Genomic DNA, 23,738 nt, shown 5'->3' on the forward strand with positions numbered 1-23,738 from the left:
CGATGCTTTCCAAAAGTAAACTGCAGATATTTCAAAGAAACATGAAGTAGTGATGGGGACTCAAATTAATGGAATATCTCTTGGAATGCAAACTCTGCCAAGCACGATCTTTCCAGTGTTTTCATGGAAAAACTCTGTGGAAAGCAGATGGAATCTAAATACTAGATTCCATTGTAGGATCACAGGGCAGGAATGCTAATGGAAAAAGAGCTCAAAATTTGGTGGGAGATCTCAAAATGGAGATACTGAAAACACAATTGCAAACAATTCCACTGAGGATAAAAAAGAGGATAGCAGAAAAAGCCAGTATGGCTGCACAAAATGTTAGTGGAGATTTGAAAGCCAAAAAGGATACATAAAGATGGTAGAAAAGGGGGCAGATCACTTAATGTGAGAGATTGTAGGGAAGCTGAGAAAGGAATGGAAGGGAGAGTAGACCTAATCAAGAGATAGAAGGTGAGTCCATTGGCAGATTATGCTTATGCTTAGAAGCTAAGCAAGGTACATACTGATGGATGAAAACTATAGAGATGGTATTAGAAATGTGAGAATGAGCTGACGTTGACAAAGGATGCTAAAAATAATAAAGGAGCTTTTATAGAGGTGTTTAATGTTAGAGTTGTTTAAACCATTATAAGTGTGAAACCTTTTGAGCTTGAAAGTTGTTTCAAGTTTAAATGGGCTGTTCCATCCTCACAGGAAGCCTTCCAACCTTCTTGGAAATGTTCTGAGCTTCAAATGGCTCTGATAAATATTTTCAGCTCAGAATAACCGATTCCGAACTTGAAGCAGCTGTTTTGAATTCAAGAAGTTTGCACTCAACTATTTAAAATAAAAAGAAAAGAATCAATAAACCAGGAACTCAATTAAGATATAAAAACGCTAACAGGGAACAAAGAAAAGGCAGAGCTCTCGTTTTTGACTCAGTCTTCTCCAATAAGAGAACATGTGTTTCACTAGGTAATTGTGAAGGGCAAGGTTAAGGAGCAGAACTGAAGTTTGGGACTAATCAAAATACGACTGGGGAATACCTAAATCTCCAGAGGAATTGTATTGTTTGGTACTGAAGGAGTTAGCTAGAGGTCTATCTGAACCTTTATTTATTAACATTTATTTATTTACTATTATTTTTCTCTATCACAAATTGTAAGTGATATGCTCAAGTGATATTTGGAATCACTTGGAAGTTGCCCCGTAGAGTTTGCTTATCATTCAAGTGTTAATTCATAAATCTATATATATAAAACATATTGAACATATTCTTACAAGTTGCACATTTAGATGAGGATTTTATTTAAAGATATACTTTTCTATATATCTTTGTTACTGAATTGTGTATTTTAAAAAGTTGGTATATATTTTAAGTCAAAAGTGCCTTGTGGAATTTGGAGAAGTACCACTATGATTCACATATAAGATGCAAAACAAGTCAGTGTGAATTAAAATTTGCATAACTTGATTTTTCAGTTTATTTTCTTAAGCTTCCCTAGTTGGCCCTTCAGTGGGTTATATTCTGAGCCTCTTAGTCTTAGTTTGGATGAGTACACATAATTTATTAGGCTAGAACTGAAATGGGGTTGGGTAGTTTCCAGTTCTATGCGTTGTGAAAACCTAACTATTTTTTTACTCTATTGTGTGAACTAAACTATTATGTTACCCCACACTTAAGTTTTATTTGGTGTAGCCTGTTGTATGAATGCAGCAGTTGTGGTTTTTTGATCTAGGTTTAGTGCTTAGAGTTGTGAGCACCACCAGCTCAGGTCCTACGTCATAACATTCTTATTAGCTTTTTAAGACCTATTGTTGGGTGAGCCCTAATAATTAGGAATGCAAAGTGACCCAGAAGCTCAGTTGCATAATTTTAGTTTATGGCCTACCCTATTCTGGTAAACATAAAGCAGTTAGCTGGCTGGGGAATTCTGGGAGTTGAAGTCCACACATCTTCAAGTTGCCAAGGCTGAGAAACACTGGTATAGAGAAATAAGCATAGGCAACGAGTACTTGCATTAAAGCAGGATATTATAGAATTAATGGACATCTCTCCCTCCTTGTTTAGGGCCCAATTCTGGTGCAATTCAACTAGGACCAAAAGAGAAAGAAGGATTGGCCCATAGTTTAGATGCCAGAAAGATAACAATGTCTCCTAGGGTGGGATTTCCGAACACAGAAACTCTGTCAAATTGTCTTGTGTCAACACAGACATGACATATTCCATAGGAAGGAGAAGATCTCATGAATATAGAGCAGCTCTTTCCCTAAAGAGGAAAAAGTGAGTGATGATTTAAAGCTCACATAGGACACAGCAGAGTCCAGTGAACTGCCAGAAAGATTTCTTCACAGGCTGGGGTTCTTTTTTGTCAGCTGCCTGGTTAAGAATTAAAATTCCTGAGATAATTATAATCTAAACAATCTGTAGCCTTTAGCATTAAGGAGGTGCCCACCAGCTGGTGATGGTTAAGTGGTTACTTTTCTCAAAACCTGAACCTATTAACAAAGGGTCAAGACTTTCTGTTATACTCTAAAATAAGATTCAACAATGTTCAACTCTATAAAGCAAAAAAGTTGCCGGAATGGTGAGAAACAGATTTTTGACAAAAAATAGGATAAAAAACGGACTGCCAGAGAATCCAGTCCATGAGATCAAAATTCATATGAAGTAGACAAATAAATACATTCAGGCGGTAGACATAGGCCTGGTTATTTGAGCGACTGTCTATCTTTGATAGTTTCTGCCCGCCTGGTAAGATTCAGCAGAGTGGTTGTGCTATGTGCCAATTGTGCGTTACGAACTTGTACCTGCACCATCTGCTTGAAATTATCTGTGAGGTTTTGGTTGGGGGAGGGACAGCTATGTGCAATTAAACAAATTTTAGGTAACAGTCATTGATATATTCCTTTTCATCCTCCAAGGTTCTGACACATCCTACACACACCAATTACGGATTGCCTGCAGTGTTGTTCCCTTGGCCTTAACTCCCGAAGAGTTTTTAGGGCATGGTGACAGAAAAAGTCATTAGCGCAGTAGCTACAAGGCTGAACTGCAAATAAAAAAGTTTGGCTCACCTTCTTCATTTTGCATTAGGTAGCTTTACATAAGCGAGACCTTCGTCTGCAAGCCTACAATACAAGTCTAATCTAAGACTACTTTTCCATGCCAGGGTTGTGGCCGGGCAGAAAAATATCATCCATATGAAGCATAAACTTCAGAAAGACATGTATAAATGGAAGGGTTTTGAAGAAAGAGGAGATGTTGCTTGTTTGACATAGCTCCCTGCCCCCAGTGAAATTTTGTTTTCAGCAGATTTGGAACTTAAAAGGGATACATACTTTAAACATTCAGTTTATTTAATTTTTCATTCACTTGTGTTTGGTTCTGTTTGCCTTCATTTTTCTTTTATTTTAAAAATGACATCAATTTTAACAGGAAACCAAGCCAGAACTTTGGACTTTTTAACATTGGTGTTTTTCATTCACATTATGCAAATATTTTGGGGGTAACTAATGCACTACCTTTCAGAATAATGGAAGGGCCAGCCTCCCTCATTTCAGTGCCTTCCAGATATCTTAGATGATGGCCCCCAGCATCCCAGTCCAGCAGGAATGATAGGGGTATTAGTTATACACATTGTTGGGGAAGGCTGCCTTAGGCATGAAGAAAGACATGTGAAATGCAAAATTTATCTGGTTTTTTTCCAAAACTTTGAAAGCAGTGTGTTTTTCCTCACGCTCAGCAAAGCTCTTGAGATAGTAGGGAGACCTTGGGATGAAAAGAGCTTGTCTAGCCAAACTTGGAGAGAGCTTTACTTGCAGTATAAGGCAGTGTTTCTCAGCCTCGGCCACTTGAAGATGTGTGGACTTCAACTCCCAGTATCCCCTAGCCAGCTTGCTGGCTGGGGAATTCTGGGAGTTGAAGTCCACACGTCTTCAAGTGGCCAAGGTTGAGAAACACTGGTATAAGGATACAAACCTAGCTAACTTCCTAACAAAATTTCCCCATGTTTTTCTCTGTTATGCACTTTATTTTGAGATTATTCATCCTTGTTTCTTTACCTGATTTGGCAAATAAATGACTGTTGTGTTTGAAAGCTGTGCAGTCATAGCCCCTCAAACTTTATCCTTTGGACGGACGGCTGTCCTAGTTGTTTTCTCTGACTGCATCCCATCCAGGAGTCTTGGGAAAAGGCCCCTGAAGCTAGCAAACGGGCAAAGGGCATTCAGGCCAGACCAAGCTTCTAACTGGTGAAGTGTTGCTCTGGGCCATGCAGTGCCTAGTGGTGCCATAGCTGTTGTATGACTACATTTGTAATTTGATTAAAATATTAACTGTTCAAGGAATTTTTTTAAAGGACAGTGGGGGGAAGAGGGAACCAGGAAGGAAAAAAATACAGCTGGAGGCCATATATAAATACATTGGAAATCCTATGGAGAGATACACAGTTTTAAGCATATCAGGATGAATGTCCTGATAGTGAGAGCTATGAAGCAGTGGAACAGCTGCTTATTGGATTTACAGTGACTCTATCACTGAATATTTTCAAGCAAAGGCTAGATAGCCAATTGCCTGGGATGAGGATTCCTAACCTGGGCAAAGAGTTGGACTACAAGGTCCCTTCCAACCCTGATTCTATGATATCTAGTGTTTCTGCCCAGAAATTTATAGCTGCATAAATAACCTGTTAAAAATACTTTGTTCATGAGAGCTAAAAATTGGAGGCCAAATATGAATAAAACAACCCTTTCTTGAAAGAGTCAAGACTCTTTGCTATTGTATTAATTTCAGCCAATACTAATTACCAACCTTTTAACTACTACTGATTCAAGGAAAATTGTACTTTCTAATGATTTACTATAACAAAACTGGCAGCTAGGAGCAACAACAAAAGGTTTTGAGTAGGCGATGAGCAGGCAGTGGGTTGTGTGAATACAAGGTGCAGCTCTTATGTAGCCTGTCTGGTGCCGCCTTAAGCTAGTTGGCCACTGTTGGATGGGGTACAGGATTTTGGACTTTCTTCAGTTTGGGGGGGAGAAAAGCTTTGATTACTAATCCAACCAATTTCTTTATGTGGAATGAGAGTACTATTTATCCTTCACCTTTGGTAGCAAAATATCTGAAGAGTTTCTTTGGCTACTTAAAGAAATTATTTAATTCTCGCTGCCTGATTCCTAGATTCAAGACTTTTGAACATCCTTCAATCTTGGGACCTGGATCCACGGAAGATGCTGCAAATAAACCCTGTGGGATGAAATGTGTGAGGCACACCAGTGTTGGGGACTCATCAGTATTTATTTGTTTATTCCTTGCTCTTGTGTCTAGTTAGGTTGATAAGATAATGAAGAACTTAGCGGGAGTTGTTGTTCTGGCTTTGAAGGCTTTTAGTCAAGCAATTCTGCTGTATAATAAGCTTTACTTTATTTCTCTCTCTCTCTCTGTTTGGAGCAAAGGGGATTTTAGCTACAACAGGAAATGAGCCTCTTGAGCCACCCAGTCTGCTAAATCCTGATATAAAGACCATATGGATGGGGGCAGCCCAGAGGTGATGTGCGCTAATTATTGCAACGTGCATCAACTTGATTGATTTGACTCCAAGATAATGCTGACACCTCAACCTAGTCTGTTTCCCTCCTCCCATGTGCTTAGAAGTTCAAAGCTGAGGATCTTCTCTTGGGAGGCTGAAATGTCCCCCATCAACTTGGAAACTTGGCACCAATTTGATGCAGCCAGCTAATGACAACCTTGTTTTACTTTTGCTTATATAAAATGTCAACTCTGTCTTCTGCCCTTTTTAGATACAGATTTTCTTTATACTTTAAAGGAATAATAGCAAGTCTTCAAGAGAGGCAATTACTGTACCTGGCTATTCTGGGAAGGGCAGTTTGCATGCTGTGACTTTGTGGTAGTTCAGGATATAGGGCCAAATCTACTTTCCTTAGCATATCTTTTTTTTCCCCTAGAATAAAGTGTCTAGCTTTTGTGGAGAGATGCTTGAAACTATGCACACACAACCCGCAGTTTATCATAATACGAAGAAGAGCTAGAAAGATGCTTTAAAGTTTAAACAGAACTGCTAAGGATCCTGCTGCTGCTATTTGCCTCATCCCATAGAAACTATTTTTATTTATTATTAAATTTGTATGCCGCCCGTCTCCCCCCAACGGGTGACTCTGGTGAACTAGTTTTCATAGCTATTCTTCATCTGACCCTAGCAGCTTCTCTAACAGTTGTATGAAAATATTTAGGCACACTTGGTCAAATTGTATTTTTCATTGACTACCTATGCAAACAGAGCCTGCACAACCTCAGTGTGGGTGAAAATTAAACATCTTTCTGCAAATTTGAAGGCACATTTACTACTTATATGCAGTTGTTTACATATTCAAAATAAAGAAACACTGAATATGGCAAATGCCATAATTTTGGATGCCCTTTCAGTCAGTACCTTGAAACACTTTCTTTGAAAAAAAATAACAGCTTGCAGATATCTCCTGTAGGTTAAATTCTTGCTTTTGGAATTTTTTCCCTCTCTAACTTGCTCCTCAAAGCATAATAGAGCCACCCTTGTGCTTAATGCTTAGGTGCAAGGAGAAGTGAAAAAATGTCATGAAAGCAAGCATATAGGGTTTCATTAAAACATATAATTTGAGTCCCTAAGCCTATGTATACAACTGTAGTTGTTATAGATAATAACTGTTCCTAGATCTATCCTCTGTGGATGTATCTGAGTTCCTTCTAAGAATTCAAGAAACCAGAAGTGCTGCTGAATACATTTTTGAATATATTATTTTATAATTTCAGTGTTACATTCAGCATCTTTGCCCTGCTCTTGATTATTTATGCATTTATTTACAGCATTTTATGCCATTCACTCATATTTTTGGAAAATGTATATCTCAGTTTCAAGGACTTTAGGCAGTATATAAGAACAAGGTAACATAGCCAATGAAACAACACAATGACACAATAAACCCAAAAGATAACCATATATAATAATTATAGTAACAGTCATATTCGTTGTCAGTAAGTATGAAACAATTAAATCCCAAAGATCTTCCAGAACAGCCAAATTTATACAAACTCCCAGAAGGCCATGAGGGGGGGGTCACTTAAGCCTTTGGGGGCAAGCCATTCCAGGGAAGTGGGGCTGCTGCACAGGATGCCTGTTTTTAGGCTCCCTCCTGTCTTACCTCTCAGCAAGTGTTTTCTATTCACTGATTGGGAATCTTGGTATGTCACTTTTCTCTTCCAGACAATATTGAAGAGCAGGGAGATAAAAACTGCATAGGATATCAGGATGTATCAAGCACTGAATGCATCTGATTTAGTGGCTTATATTTTGCACAGCTCAGCCATAGATGTCTACTCTGGCACATGTTAGTCCTCTGTGGGTTAAATTGACCTCCCTCAGTTGGTATCTTGATTTAGGCATTTCTTCCATTGCCCTTGTAAAAGAAGCAAAGATTTGTTTTAATTAATTAATTAATTAATTAATTTGGAATCTTCCTGCATGGATTTTTGCCTATTTCTCTATTTTGATCAACAATTGATTGTGTTCCTTGCCTCCTCTATGTTCTCAGTACAGCATAGCTTTCTTATCATGCAAAAATCTAATTTAGCATTTTCCCATTTTCAACCACCAACCTGGAAAGAAGAGCTTTCAAATGGTTGTGTGTCCAAGTCATAGTTTCTTTGCTTTTTCAGCTTCACTATTTTGCGTGCACTGCAAATAACGATAGCTATCAAGCTCTCATAAGAGGATTTTACAAGAAAGAGAAAGGACAGATCTCATTTCCAAGTGCTTGACACAAAGTTGGAGCATTTGGCACTACAGATGTTTGACTCAATTAGCATGGGCAGTGGTCTTGAATGTTCTGGCTTGCAGACCTATAAATATTTAAAGGCTACATCCTCTTCAGCCTTGACTTACAAAAGAATGGCCATGATACCTTACCATTCCCATGAGCAATATTATGTGCTTCGATTCAGTTAAACCTACAATTGCCATCATGCTTTGTTCATTTGATTGAGAGGCATCACTCCTACAAATGTTAATTATACTTCATGACCATTCTCAATACAGTATTTGTAACGAAACTTCCTCCCATTTATTACCTATAACCTAAGGTTTATTTATCGATTTATTATATATCAAGAACTGTACGCACATGGCAAAGATCATTGTTAGAAGCTCGGCTACAGATAATTCTCATAGTGAAATATGATGGCTAACTTCATAGGAACAAGCAATCTCAGTGGTAGCCCCCAACCTTGGAATGCCCTCCCCTAGTGAGGTATTTTTAGACCTCATTTTATTATCTTTTCAGCATCAGGGAAAGGCATTTTTAGTCCTCCATGACTTTTAAGTCTAATGCTGTAAGATTTAGGGAGCAATGGAGTTTTTAGGTTTGTTTTCATTCTGCTGATTTACCACTTAAATTTTATGTATTTTTCTATTTATAATGTATTTTTCTATACATTTTCAGAGCCAATATGATTTAGTAGGTAAGGTGCTGTTGGGAGTGGAGTCCACCCTTAGCCATGGAAGCCAGCTGGGCGACTATGGGCCGGTCAGCTCTAGACTGGGAAGTCAAAAACCATCTATCTACCAACCTGCCCTGGACCAGATTACTGGTAGATTACTGTCCAAAACCATTAATTAATTAACCATTAATTTCTTGCAGTGGATTGATTCAAGCTCACAATTATTTTGTGTATTTTACCAGATCCTTTATTTCTAGTTTGAATTTTAAATTGGTACTTTAGAATATTATAAGCCACTTTAAGGAAACTGTATTTTGAAGTACAGTATATACATTTTTTCAAATAAATAAAACAAAGAGTGTGGAATGCTAGAAACTGTGGGGGGGGGGAATGGAAAACCAGGGAAGGGGGATGGATCTGAGAATCTTGAAAGAGAACATGACTGACTGATAGAAATCTTGCAGAATGTGTTGTTAAAAGCCCCATTTCTGTACTACCTAATCCCCCCCCCTCTTTTTTGCTCTATCACAATATATCAGGGGTAAATGAATGTACCTCTTTGTGTGTGTGTCGTGTGTTACATGTAGGGGGGAAGCAGGACTGAAGATCAGTTAAGTGTTTTCATGGAATTTGCCACAAACAGTTTTGTGAGTGTTAGGATTTTGGATGTCATTGCCTCTCCTGATACCTTTCAATCCATGTGCTAAGATCAACTGGTGAAGACTCACTGGCGGCCCTTCACTTGGTTCACCTTACAATGCAGGGGCCAGAATTGTCTCACGGGAGAGGTATAGCTAACTACCAGATTGTCTCTTTCAACAATCACTGAAGACATGCCTGTTCACTCAGGCATTCTGTAGGAGTAGACTGCCTTCAGTTATCTTTCTGAGTGAATTTGTTTTGAGTGAATCTTGTTTTAATTTCTGTGTTTTTATTGTCTTCTAGAATGGTCGGTTTTATTTTGAATGGGTTTATTTAAGATGGTTTTTACTTTTCTTATAAACCACTCTGAGTACTTCAGAAAGAAAACCAGTATAGAAATAAGATAAATATTAAGAAATAACAATAGTATCTTCATTCCACAGTTCTTGACGTGCTGGAAATAGCAGGGATATCTGATGGAATCAGAATGTGAATAGAAGCTCCTGTGCAATTTGAACCCTACTAAAGCAGAAACCTGCTTCCAGCCTTCCCTCTTGGAGAATACAGGTACTCCTTGGATTATGACCACTCGTTCAGCGACCATTCAAAGTTACAATGGTGCTGAATGAGGGGGACTTACAACTGGTCTGCAAAGTTGCAGCCATTGCAGTGTCCCATAGTCACGTGATCGCCATTTGCTACCTTCCCTGCCAGCTTCCCACAAGCAAAGTCAATGGGGAAGCTGGCAGGAGATCACTCCCGCTGCTTTTTTGCCCATCTGCCTGTGCTCTGTAGTGCTTGTCTGTGACACCTGCCCACCCCCCATGCTCCATAGTGTCTGCAGCACCCACCCACCTGTGGCACCTGCCCACTCACGCATGCTCCATAGCGCCTACCTGCAGCACCTGCCTGCCCACCCGTGGCACCTATCCCCTTGCCCACGCTCCATGGCACTCACTTGTAGTACCCTGCCCTCCTGCCCCCCTCGGCCTACTTGCCTGGAACTCCTACCTTTTCCCACATTGTGGTCATGTGAGGTCCTTGCTTAACAACCCACACAGTCCTCAGGTTATGATGGCAACCGGGACTGCCGGGTTTGTCATCACTGAGCAGTGTGGTCACATGATGTCACACTTTACAACTGCATCACGTAGCAATGGAAATTCTGGTCCCAATTGCCATCATAACCCAAGGACTACCTGTAAGGATGGAGACTAAAATTAAATGGATGGAGATTATTTATATGTGGGCATGCTGTCCTCTTCTTCCTCCTCTTCCTCATGATTATTATTGTTGATGTTATTTGAATTTATATGGCCACCTATTTGAAATGACTTTTAGCCTATTGGAATCTGTGTTGCCTAAGATACATATCCTTGATGAGTATTTTGGAATGAAGGCCTGAGACACTTAAGCTTTTAACCAGAAACTCAGCTTGGTGATCTGGGGTTGTTCCATCTCTCTCTCTCTCTCTTAGTCTCGTTTATTCAGCTGTTGTATGAATAAAGTGGAAGTTAAGGGAAAAAACCCATGTGCTTCCTGAAGTCCTTAGAGAAACAGTAAAATCAAAATGTCTTTAGTAAAATTATTCAATAATGTGGGATTGGTTTAAGGCCTCTAGAGAGCAGCTCCTGGGGCTTTCTTAGATGAGATCTGGATCTCTTGACTATGCAAGTGAGTATAGAATTGTTTTTAATTGTCTGGAATGAAAGTATGTAGAGAAACTAGTATACTTGATGGGAGAAAATATATTGAGAATTATTCTAAATCCTGTAATGGTTTGCTTTTCTCCTGTTCCTGCATTTCTTTGTCCCAGTGTGGGTGAAGAAGATTGCACCAGGTGGGACATCTGGCTTTGGAAACTCGGATGTTAAAATGGTCTCATTTTACTGTTATTGTATTGTTCTAAGTTGTATCCCAGGCTTTCCCTCCAAGTTTTCATACCACAGGTAGTCAACCTGCCGTCCTTGGCCTAACTTTGTCAGCCTTCGTGAGGGGAGGCGGGTTAAGATTTATAGCAAAAGTACTTTCTCTCTCTTCCAACAAATTGCTGGGCTGAAAGAAGAAAAGTGTTGGTAGAATAAAAGTGGCAAATGGAGGGGGACACAATGGAGAAAGAGACAGAGAAAAGGTGGAGAAAGAGACAGAGAAAAGGTGGAAGAAGAGAATAAAAAAGTTTTTTTTTACTCTTCTATATATGTGGGATGACCTCTCTTAGGCCCCAGGGCCACATATGGACTTTGAAAGCCTTGTGTGTGGCCCCTGTATGTCTTCAAAAGTTGTCCTCCCCAACTGTAATGCTTAATGGGAGAGAAGGGGAAAATAATTCAAAGACAGGAATACCATTAACAGCATTTATTGACTATTTACAATTAACACTGATTAACTCAAATTCAAAAGTGATCCTTGCTCACCCACTCCTTTGTCCTGGTCCTGTCTGCTTTCAAAGTGCAGCCCCTGGCATGCCGGTCTGTGGCCAATACAGCCCTCACCTTGAAAAAGGCTGCCCTGTATATTACTGGGCATGGCAAAGACTATGTACACCCACGATCTGATGGAAAACATTTATTGTCTGACAGCAAATGCAGGTCCCTCTAGCATCCAGGTCCAGTGCAGGGGGCCAAAGGCAAAACAAAATTCCAGAATTGACTCTTCTTGAGAGAAAAACAAAGAAAACTATGGTTTGGTGCTCTTTTGATCTACTGCCTTCCTCTGCCCAACAGTAGAGCTAGCTCTGATGGGAAGTTCTTCATAGTGGCCCAGTGGCCCATCGCCTTGGCAACCCACTGGTCCTTTCCCTTGACAACGCTGAGCCTGACCACTTGTGGTTGCTGTGGCAACAGCTCTGCTGGTCTCGGCCTGTTTGCTCTCATTTCAGGTCAATGGCAAGAGGAGGGTCCCTGTCTTGCCTGCCATATCCATGTCTGGAAATAGACCCACAGTCATTTAGTTCCACACCAAGATGTTTGTCTGCATTTTGAAAGTGTTTAATGATGATGCTGGATCCTGTGTGCCTTCAAAGGACACGTCTACTGAGACTGGCCTGCAGATAACACGTTGTGTTGTTCAGAAAAGGGACATTTCTTTGCCAAGTAAGAACTTTGGATGAAAACAGAACCTGTATTGCCTCCTTCCTTCCTTCCTTCCTTCCTTCCTTCCTTCCTTCCTTCCTTCCTTCCTTCCTTCCTTCCTTCCTTCCTTCCTTCCTTCCTTCCTTCCTTCCTTCCTTCCTTCAGTTCCCCTTTGCTCTGAGGTAGTCTGCTAGTTTCTCCACCGACTCGACACAGACACTGGGGTACATGCCTTGGCTATATGTCGCAACCAGGATGAAGTTTCTTGTTTTAACCAGTATCACTCCGTCATCTTTTGCTTTAAGGTAGATGGAGTTGTCATCCGCTCGGAAGCATTTATAAAACTTGTCTTTGAAGTACAGCCCTTCCTTTCGAATTATGAACATGTTGTTGTAGAAGGCTTGGACAAAGGTTGTGGCCGAGCTCTGAATATTAAAGCCTGGAGTTGTTGTCATCACGCTCATGTCAGATATTTTGATAAGGGCAGCGCTGGCTACATGTTTTGTCCTGATGAGGCCTTCAAGCAGCAGACTTTGTGCCTGGTTCATCTCCCTCTGCGTTCGGTAGCTAAGGCTTCTGCTTCTCCTTGAGAATGTAAACAGTTTAGTTGCCCTGGTTTCTCCCAAGGAATTCTGGGAGCTGTAGTTTATGAGGAATGCTGAGCCCACACTCTCAGCAGTAGGCTGGGTGGAGGGATAGGGTTACCTCCAGCCTCCTTTATGGCATTCAAAGTTTGTTTTGTTGTTCGATCTCTTTCTTTTTTAAAAATAGGGATATAGAGCAAAATGTGCAACAAGATTTTTTTCCAACCAATTTGAAGGGAGAGGGGAAATCACTGTGTGTCTTAACCTCTGTGTCTTAATCTCTTACTGACTGCACTGACGTTTGAATGTCACTCCTATGCCCCTTCCCACCCTGGCTTAAATATCAACTGTACCCCAAAGAAAAATGACATTGAATTCATCCCTAAAAGATTAGACTAAATGAATATATCAGTTCCTTTATTGGAATTTCAGCAAATGTAAGACCCCCCCAATTATAAAGTTAATATTTTGTGGGGAAGGGGGGACATCGTTTTCCTTTCAAGTAGATAGGATGCCAGTAACAAATCAAAGATAAAAAGTCAGAATGAAACCTATACTAATCTTGAATCTTTTATAACGCTTCAAAAACCTGCAGAATCCAGTTGACTAGAGACAAAAATGAAGTAAAACTATTCTGTTTTTCTTTAGTGCTTCCATTATTGGTCCTTAGAAGTGTCATCCACCAAACAGACATTTCACAGTGTTTGTTCTTAAATAAAGCCATTTAAATCTGTAAGCAATCCTTCTGAAGCCTGCAAGTAGACCAGTTGGGAAGTGCTTATTGAACAACACCTGACTGGTTTCCACACAGGTCCTGAAACCATTTGGTAAGCTGGTTCCCTGGGAGATGAGCCTGTCTCTGCCTGCACAGCTTCCAAAAACAGAGTTTTCCTTTTATAACCGAGAAAGATCTGGTTTCTTGCACTCCATGTGTTGCTTTAGCCAAAAATATACAATTGTTCCCTCTTTGGGAATATAGTAGCTTCCTGCCTGGAGATACAAAAAGTTTGGTAAGGGAAAGGGAGAAAATAAACATCAGAAATGAAAAAATAAATAAAAATTATGAGGGTAAAAACCTTAAGAAATGATAACATCTCAGAAGTTGATCAAAGTGACTGTGTTTCATGCTGAATTTGTTTGGTGAACTAATGGCAGTAGAAGTAAAGAAAGAAAACAAAACTGTAATATAGATTTTTTTAAAAAAGACTTTCATATACTGTATGGGGGAAAGTTTCTAGTCTAATATTCTCCTTGACACACAGTTTTTCTGTTTCGGACAAAACATACAATTCATTAAAAGGAAGTAATTGTTTCACTTTATTCTGCTTTGGTTAGACCTCCCTTATAAGTACTGTGTCCTGTTCTGGGTATCATGCTTTAACAAGGATTAAAAAAAATATAGAAAAGATTAAGAAAAGGGCAGAAAGGATTATCAGGAGACTTGAGACCAGAAGTGTCTGCAGGGGTTGGAGAGGCAAGATGACAGACGCCGTCACAGTAGGTAATCCTTGCCTTACAACCACAATTGGGACCAGAACTTCTGTCACTAAGCAATGGGGTCATTAAGTGAGTCACACCGATTTTATGACCTTTTTGTCATGGTTATTAAGTGAATCACTGCAGTTGTTAAATGAATCTGGCTTCCCCCGTTGACACTGCTTGTTGGAAACTCCCTGGGAAGGTTACAAATGACGATCATGTGACCCCAGGACGCTGCAACCATCATAAATATATGCTGGTTGCCAAGTGCCTGAATTCTGATCACATGACTGTGGGGACACCACAACAGCTGTAAGTGTGAGGACTGATCATAAGTCACTTTTTTTCAGCGCTGTTGTAACTTTGAATGGTAATTAAATGAATGGCTGTAAGTCAAGTACTACCTGTACATCCAGTGGTGTGCTGGTAAATGCATAACCACCAGCTCTGCCAGCTCCAAGGCTGCCACCATGCAATGCTGCTAGCCACCACACAGCTGCTCAGCACACTAGACAATGCAGCTCAGCTCTGCTCTGTTCTCAGCCAGCTTGCAGAGTTCCAGAATATTTAACAATTGGGTCGCATGAGCAGATACAAGCTGGCTCCACACACTACTGCATCATCATCATCATCGCCATCATCATCACCATCATCATCATCTTATCCCACTTTTTAATATTTGGTCAACTCAAGGCAGCAAACATACCTGATAATCCTTCCTCCTCCTATTTTCCCACAACAACAACCCTGTGAGGGTTGGGCTGAGAGGCAGTGACCGGCCCAAAGTCACCCAGCTGGTTTTCATGCCTAAGGCAGGACTAGAACTCACAGCCTTCTGGTTTCCAGGCCAGCACTTTAACCACTACACCATATAAAATTAGGGTGGGGTTTCAGTTGTGTGGTTGCACCTGCAATCTTGATTTTTTTTTAAGTTAACCGCCCTTCCCCTGAATGCTCATGCTTGAAATGCCTTTGAAGATAGTTTGAAAGAGGTGAATATGTTTAGTCTTAGGAAAAGACAACTGAGGGGGGACATGATAACACTCTTCAAATACCTGAAAGGATGCCCTGTTCTCTTTCATTCTAGAGCAATGTTTCTCAGCGTTGGCAACTTTAAAATGTATGGACCTCAGTTCCCAGAATTCCCCAGCCAGCATGCTAGCTAAGGAATTCTGGGAGTTCCCTAGCTAGCAAGAAGGCAAGGGCAAGCCACTTCTGAAAATGTTGCCAAGAAAGCTACAGAGACTGGTCCAAGCTGTCACCAGGAGTCAGGACTGACTTGAAGGCAAAAAGAGGAAGAGGAAGAGCAGCTTAACAGTGAAACCCATAAACAGAGAGATGCTAGCCTTCCCTTCACTGAGTGTGTTCAAGCAGAAGCTAGACAGTTACCTGTTGGGGATCCTTAATTTGGATTCCTGTTCTCAGCAGGGGAGGGATTTGAAGGCCAAAATGACCCCTTCCAACTCTGAAAAGAAGCTTTGAAGTCTCAGTTCAGCCACAGTCTGGGATATTTTAATTTGGATTCCTGGACTGAGAGGAGAGTGAACTCAGTGACTTAAATAGCCCCTTCTAACTCTGTGATTCTATAATTTAGCCGCCTGAAACCTTTGTTCTGGTTGTCTGAAGTGGTAAACACCAGCAACTGCTTGGCTGTGTAACTGAGAACTGAATTTTAAAAGAATTTTTTAAAATGACATCTCATTTGTAATTAATAGAGCAGTATTCGTGAACCTTGGCAAGTTTAAGATGTGTGGACTTCAACTCCCAGAATTCCCCAGTCAGCTGGGGAATTCTGAGTTGAAGTCCATATATCTCAAACTTGCCAAGGTTCAAAAACACTGCAGTAGAGGAACACAAGTCATATTTGTCTGAGAATAGCAGAGGTAACAGATATTCACTTATTAAAAATATGGTTTTCGGTGCAGTTCAATTTGAATGGGGGACACTGCTGGGGTGGAGTGTGACTAGATGCATTTAAAAGTGGAAGGGGCTGTAGCTGGCATGACTGTGATGGAAATGAACATGGTGGCATTGTGCATGTGGCAGTGTTGGGATTTTCTGTATTTTCCTAATTTCTAGGAGGGAGTGGAGGGTATCATTTCCATTTTTTAACTGTGCTACAAAACAGAGTAACTCAGAGGTCATATGTGACCATGGACCTGTAGGCTGACCAGTCCTGGCAATATTCAGCTGGTGTCTGTGACAGAATAAAAAGTTTCATGGCAATTTTTGAATTGTGTATACTTCAAAAAGTATACTTTTTGATGTATATTTTTAAAATATATTTTTAAAGTATATTTTTGAAGTATTTTGAAATATTTCAAAAGTGTATATACTTTTAAACATACACATACACATGTACATGCTTTATAAATTGTGAGTGTGTGCATGTGTACGGATGTGCACCTGTATATAGAGAGAGAGAGAAAGAAAGAGAGAGAGAGAGAAAGAAAGAGAGAGAGAGAGAAATTAGATGTATAAATGATTAATGAATTGTGGGAAGGGGGAAAAGCTTATGGTCGAACCAGTGTTGGCTTAGCTGCCATCTTTCTGTGCAAGCTGCAGAAATGGGACAACTTGTGGTAATTTATTTCTCTTTTAGTTTGTTTCTTTCATCTCTCACTGCTTGTGTGGTTCCATTTAATCATTTTAAGTTTAGAGTAGCATGCACTCTTCACCTATTTTATCTTCAGAACGGAATTGTAGAATTGGTTAAACCAACAGGTGGTTATAGTCCCATTGTCACAACAGCAAGAAAAATATTTGATCCTACATCTCCCTAGTCCTTGTGTGACACTAAACACCAGCCCACAAACATTGGTGAATGTGAATAATGACATTTCACAAACAGGTAGGGGAAAGTTGGTTACTTTTCAAATGGTTATAATAGTCGTTGCTTAATGTCTTCCTCTCCATTTATACATTGACACAGATCACATATTGCAATAAGCCTTTTTTTTTTCTTTTTGTCTTAGCGTACAATATGAATTCACCCATTCAGGTTATGTGTGAACCAGACAGCTTATGGATTATTCAACAAACTGCGGTTAAAAATTGGAATGCTGGGATAGAAAACTGGAACAAACCTGGAAAATACTCAAAACAAATATTTCATTGCTCCTACTTTAAAAACATACATACATACATACATACATACATACATACATACATACATACCCATCATGCTATTCCCTTTCTGGGTAAACAGTGTCATGCAAAACATAGAAATGGAGCAAAAAAAAAAAAAAATAGAAAAAAAATTAAAAACACAAGATGAATTTAAAGAAATTAAAAGAAACTAGAAATATGACATGAGAAAAAAGAAAAACACAAGGTGTCTATAAAGTCCTTGTGCAGTTTTAATTGTTAATAACTTCATTTCCATATAAGGCATAAACAACCTATAAAATGCATCAGAGGGGGGATTTATTTAAGATTCAACAAATTTATTGGTAGGAATTTCAACATTTCTACCAATTTTGAAGTTCTCCAAACTTGCTCTGCAGTTGTGCTTGACATAGCACCTGTGACATTTGTTATCCTCACATTTATCCAATATCCATTTTATTTGAATAAATTCCTTCTCTGTTGAATTTTACAGATTGTTTACATCTTATTAAGAAGTGATTAAAATTGAAATTGCACAAGAACTTTATAGACACCTTCCATAGCTCAATCTAGTTTGCATGAACACCATTCTTGAAAACTTTCTGTACCATAAAATCACTACTTTTTGAGTCTTTCCCTTCCTCTTAACTGATTCATTCCTTCATATATTTGTTTTATAATTCAGCTCTCCTTCATTGTCTCTTTCTGACAAAACCTCAACATATTTATTTCATACTGGTCACTCACTTTGGTATGCAATCTATATTCATTCATCCCTCATTCATTCTTGACCCTACTTCTGATTTTACTAAACACTCTTCTTAAGTAACCCATTTTCACTACATTGTTTAATTTTGATTATCCTGACATATCCAGCTCTCACTTCCATATAACATAGTGGGCAGAACATGCTCTTATACACAGCTATTTTATTTTTTACAAACAACAATTCCTCAAAGCAAATTCTGTGTCACATGCCATCTTTCTCCCAGCTTTTGGTTTAAAAAAAAAATTCCATCTTGGTCTCCATCATGATTTTCCCTTGAGTAAACATTCTGCCAAAGTACACAAGTACCTCTACTTGCTCTGGCTTTCTGCCATTTATGTATAACTTGTGTTTCTTTGCTCCTTTTCCCCTCAAACACAACCACCTTCATCTTCAATATATTAATTTTCAGATCTGTGCTCCTTGATGCATCATATGGCATGACTGACATTTGCTGCAATTTGTTTGGGTTGTCAGCCAAAATGATGACATCATCCATACCAAAATGCACACCATTCCTGTCACCAACCAATGCACCTTTATCATTATCACAAACATTCCTTATATATTTGTCCATAAATACATTAACACACAAAGGGACTTCACACATCCTGTCTTACTCCCTGCTCAAAGACAAATGCTCCAAAAGTCCATATTTTATAAATAAGTTCAGGATCTTGTCCTTGTAGTGTCAGTCTCAATCTACACCCATATACATAGATATTCTACATTAACCACAACTGGCTCTCCTTCATGGCTTTAATGTAAACCATTCACAAGAAACCACTTATGAAATTGGAGATTATCTGTGGTATTTGTCGCCCCTCCTAGCTAACTCTTCTGCAAGGAATACTGGTTCAGTGGGGATTCTAACATTTGCGGCCTGCCTCCTTGACAGAGAACAACAGTCTTTAAAAGCCATTCCTTAGAACAGCTGTTATGCGGTTTTTGATTTTTCTCCTCTTCTCTACTCCTTAACCCACTAATCACCCCTTTTGCTGACCTGAATGAAGGCAATTATACATCCTGGTTATTGTAAATGGACCACAAAACATCAGGCATACCTTAAAATGATGTCATGTCTAGACACACCATTCAGGTATAAATTATTGAAAAAGTAGCTTGTTTAGTGGTTAAAACTATAAAAATTTAACAAGATAGTTTCGCATCTGTCTTGTAAGCAGACTTTCATATGCAGGCCTGTACTTGAAAGAATTTTCAATTACCTCCTGATCTGGGAAGAAGAGTTGGTTTGGGGAACTGGAATTCCCATCTCCCCTCTCCTTGCAGCTGCTCCATTTCATATTTAGTGCAGTGTTTCTCAAATGGAGATGATGGAGCGTGAGAAACTCATATGTATTCACAAAGTTTTAATTGGAGTTGATGAAGAAGCACAAAAAACCCAAAACATTGATTTTTCCCAACTGAAATCAGTGTCGAGGGAGGATAGGATTGTGACTAACTACTGACTTAATTTCCTCTGGTGGGAGAAGGAAGTAGGGGACATGCATTCTCCAACTCAAGCTGCAGAAGTCTCTTGTCCTTCTGGAACATTAAAAAAAATCTATGAGTCAGTCTTGACTCCTAGAAATTGCCTCGACTAGTCCCTGCAATTTTCTTGGTGACATTTTCAGAAGTGGCTTGCTGTTGCCCTCTTCCGAAGGCTGAGAGGGAGGGACTGGCTCAAAGTCACCCAGCCAAAAAGAGTTTGGGAGGGCAATATAAGTTAAAGTGTGGATCCACTGGAACAGTGTTTCTCAACCTTGTGAACTTTAAGATGTGTGGACTTCAACTCCCAGAATTCCCCAGCCAGCATTGAGAAACACTGCTCTGAAAGATACCAGGTTGACTGATTCTGAGGTGAAGTGCATTTGAAAAATCATGATGCTTTTGAGACATCTGTATAGGCTGAATGGAAAGAGAACAGGCAGCCAACAGGCGACCCTGATTGATGAATGGAGGGACGGAAAAACAGATTTATATTTTGCTTTTCTTCCCATCAGGCCAAAAGCAGCTACAGTCCCACAAAAAACCAAAACAAACCCTGTAGCTTATCTTGGAGCCCCGAGTCCCCAACCAATTCTTTCTAGCTAGCACTAACCTTTAAAAGGTTGTCTTCCTTTAGCATTTGTACTTATTTTGGTTTTTAATTTTTATTCATACAATGTTATCTTGCTTTTATTAGCACAAAAACAATCCCAAAGCATGCTTTTATAATGTATGCTTACTGTAAAAGCGAACAAATTGCTCTAGGTGGGCCTGCTCTTGAAGCCTACCCAGAAGCTTCAACTGGTTCAGCTTGCAGCTGTCAGCCCCACTACGTAGTCCAGACCAGGAAATCAAGTCCACAGGAAGGTTAAAACTGCTTTTATTGAAATTAGCTCTAATAACAGAATCTTGCAAGTCTGATTGTGCTGTATTTCCTCCCCCTTCGTATACTCCAGTGAATTAGAGAGGTGTCTGCCTGAGTCACTTCCAAATGTTATCTTGTTCTGGACTTTAAAAATGCTTCAGTCCTTTTTGCATAAAGGTTCTTGAATATTTCTATCAAGGCCATTTTCCTTACTTTCTACACCAGCAGCTTGGATAGTGTTGAGATTTGCTCATGTCACACCTCTGCTCCAAGAGTTGCACTCTGCCAGTCAGTTTCTGTATACAATTTAAAGTACTGGTGATCACTTTTTAAGATCTATATGGCTCAGGGCATGTCAGCTCTTCAAGGTAGTCCAGAGTAGGAAACCAAAACTGAGAATACTAATACTACATAAGGTTAAAGTAACAGAATCTTGCAAGTCTGAAAGTGCTTCCCCCCTCCCCTGCCTTTACATTCCAGGGGAGTGGAGGTCTCTTTTGAGATGCTTTCTCTCTCCCCATTCCTGCTTTGGAATCATATTTCTCTTATCAGACTGTTGTCTAGTCCAGTGTTTCTCAATCTTGGCAACTTTAAGATGTGTGGACTTCAACTCCCAGAATTCCCCAGCCAGCCCAATTCTGGGAGTTGAAGTCCACACATCTTAAAGTTGCCAAGGCTGAGAAACACTGGTTAGGCTGTGGCTCTTCCTTCTGTCTTAGAGCTTGGCTGTTTCTACGATCACCTGCTCCATCGTGAATCTGCCTGCCCTGTTAAGATCTGGGAAATGTGTCCTGCTGAGGCTCCCATTTGAAGAAGTTCTATCTACAGGGGGCCAGGAGCAGAGCCTTCTCAGCGGTAGTACTCATTTGGTAGAACAACTTGCTACCACATGTAAGAACTGCCTCCTCCCCTGCTGAGTTTCCAAAAATTGGTGAAAAACTGACTCTGGAGGAGAACATTTGGGGGATGTTAGGTTTTCTTTTATGATCTACCTCCACTGGTTATTGCAATTGTAACTTATATATTGTCGCTGTTTGATGTCTTTAACCTTTTTTTTCCTGTTGTATGCTGCTTGGAGTCATTTGAAGTATAGTAGCATAGAAATACTAGTAATAAATACATAAATAAATAAATATAGTTGGCCCTGCCACGCCCCTTCATCCTTCTTTCTCTCTCCCAGGTTTTTTTATTGCCTGTCTGCTAGTAATTCTGTGGGACAGCTGTGAAAAAAAGCAGGGAATGGGAGAAAAAGGAATTGCATTGCAGCGTGCACCAATAAACCCCAAGAAGAAATGTGATACTTCCTGCAATCATTTTTTTAAAAAGAACTTTTGGGCTCTAGTAACAAGTGCTGTGGTTTCTAGATGGGCGTAATTTTTTTTTAAACTGGCTTTATCTGAAATGGATTACCTACCCTGGAAAATAGAAAGAACAATAATAATTTGACTTGGTGTAGTGTATACATCTATAATTTATCATGGAATACTGTGTACTGTGGCTTTGGGAATCTGTGACTTGCTATGTTTGCCCCACCTCTAAGAGGATAAAGGCCCAGGGTGGCATTCTAGAAGTGAGCAAAGGAACACCTTCCCAGAGTGGAAAAGCTAATCATTTTTCTTTACAGATACCAGAGCAGTTTTTGCTCCTCTTAAACTTACACTTGAAACCTGTACGTGCCTCTGAGGGGGGTTCTTTTGGGAAATGGTACAAAGCAGCAACAAGCAGACTGTTTTTATCTTTCCTGGGTTTCCAGGGAGGCTTTGATTATATAAAATTTAACAAACTTAGTTATTGTCCTCACTTCTGTTTTATCACTTATTACTAAGCCTATGCTATATTATCCTATACAGGTAGTCCTTGCTTAACAACCTTAATTGGGACTGGCAACTCCGCCACTAAGCAAAACAGTCGTTAAGTGGGAAATCACATGACCATGTCTGGGCTTTCTGGCTGGAAAGAGACAAGACTAGTCAGTTTCACTCCTTGGCTTTTGTTTGCCTCATAACCCCTCCCCCACCCTTTGGAATGCTGAAGTGCCTGCTTGCTGTCTCGTACTCATTGAAAGCAGCGCGATCCTGCCGCAGCCTGGGGCTGAGAGCCACGGACATGCAACGCAAACAGCTTACTCTCTTGCAATCCCATCCTCTCCAATCCCTCGGCTCTGTGGGGGAGGGGGGAGAAAAAAAGCAAGCGATTTCTGTAGGCAATCTCTCCTTTGCTTGACCCTTCCCCCCCTGGCAGAGTGGAGAGACTGGAGAGGAAGGGATTACAAAAGAGTAAGCTGTTTGTTCTGCTACACATCAAAAGCAACGTGATCGTGCCAGCAGCTCAGGATTGGGAGCTGCAGGCGCACTATGCAAACAGCTTACTGTTTTGCAATCCCTTCTTCTCCAATCTTTCTGTTCTGCAAGTGGGGGGGTGGGTAGAAAAAAATAGAAAGAACAATAATAATTTGACTTGGTGTAGTGTATACATCTATAATTTATCAAGTGATTTCTGTAGGCAAGTGATTTCTGTAGGCAATTTCTCCTTTGCCTGACGCTTTCCGGCTGCTGGTGTGATCGCATTGCTTTCAATATGTAGAAGAGCAAGCAGCTTACTCTCTTGAAATCCCTTCTTCAATCTCTCTGCTCTGCAAAGGGGTGGGGGGAAGGCCAGGCAAAGGAGAGATTACCTCCAGAAATTGCTTCCCAAGGCCCTCCCAAGACCTCCCCCGGCCTCCACCAGCCCACCATGGCACCCTTGCACTTCTTACCTGGTACTCCCACCTCTTCCTGCTTAATGACCCACGCATTACGATGGCAACTGGGACTGCCAAGATTGTCATCGCTAAGTGATGCGGTCACATGACATCACGCTTTACAACTGCATCGCTTAGTGATAGCAATCCCGATCCCAATTGCTGTCATAACTCGAGGACTACCTGTATATTGAACTACAACCCCATCCCTTGACAATTAGGCCAATGCCACTGGAGAGCGTCAGCTGGGGAAATGGAGTGGTTGTCTAACACTTTTGACTGTGTTCATTGGACATCCTTCATTGAACTTTCCATAAGACCTACTGACTACATGTGCAAAACGTGCTTAGTTTGGTTGATTAACCTAGTTCTTGGTTTTGTATGTTTGTTTTTGGTGGTTTAGTATTTTGACCCAACCCAGCCTGTTTGGTTAGTTTACAATTCAGTGTTTTATGCAAATTGGGTAATTTCAGTAACCAAGTTAAATGAATTCGATGAATGCAGCCAGTGATCTTCTTC

General features: G+C 40.2%; 2 protein-coding genes across 2 annotated transcripts in view; one reads left to right on the forward strand and one right to left on the reverse strand.

The window, feature by feature from the left end:
• The window catches only part of COL26A1 (collagen type XXVI alpha 1 chain), a 151,107-nt gene that overhangs the window by 42,197 nt on the left and 85,172 nt on the right, over positions 1–23,738 (forward strand). The window lies entirely within an intron of this gene.
• PFN4 (profilin family member 4) lies at positions 12,351–12,737 on the reverse strand. Its single transcript, XM_007421563.1, has one exon. The coding sequence runs from the start codon at positions 12,735–12,737 to the stop codon at positions 12,351–12,353; it is 387 nt and encodes a 128-aa protein (XP_007421625.1).

Source organism: Python bivittatus, unplaced genomic scaffold (assembly GCF_059951505.1).
Source record: "Python bivittatus isolate LINGU-HERP-01145 unplaced genomic scaffold, Pbiv_v1 ctg000690_np1212, whole genome shotgun sequence".
Lineage (NCBI taxonomy): Eukaryota > Metazoa > Chordata > Lepidosauria > Squamata > Pythonidae > Python > Python bivittatus.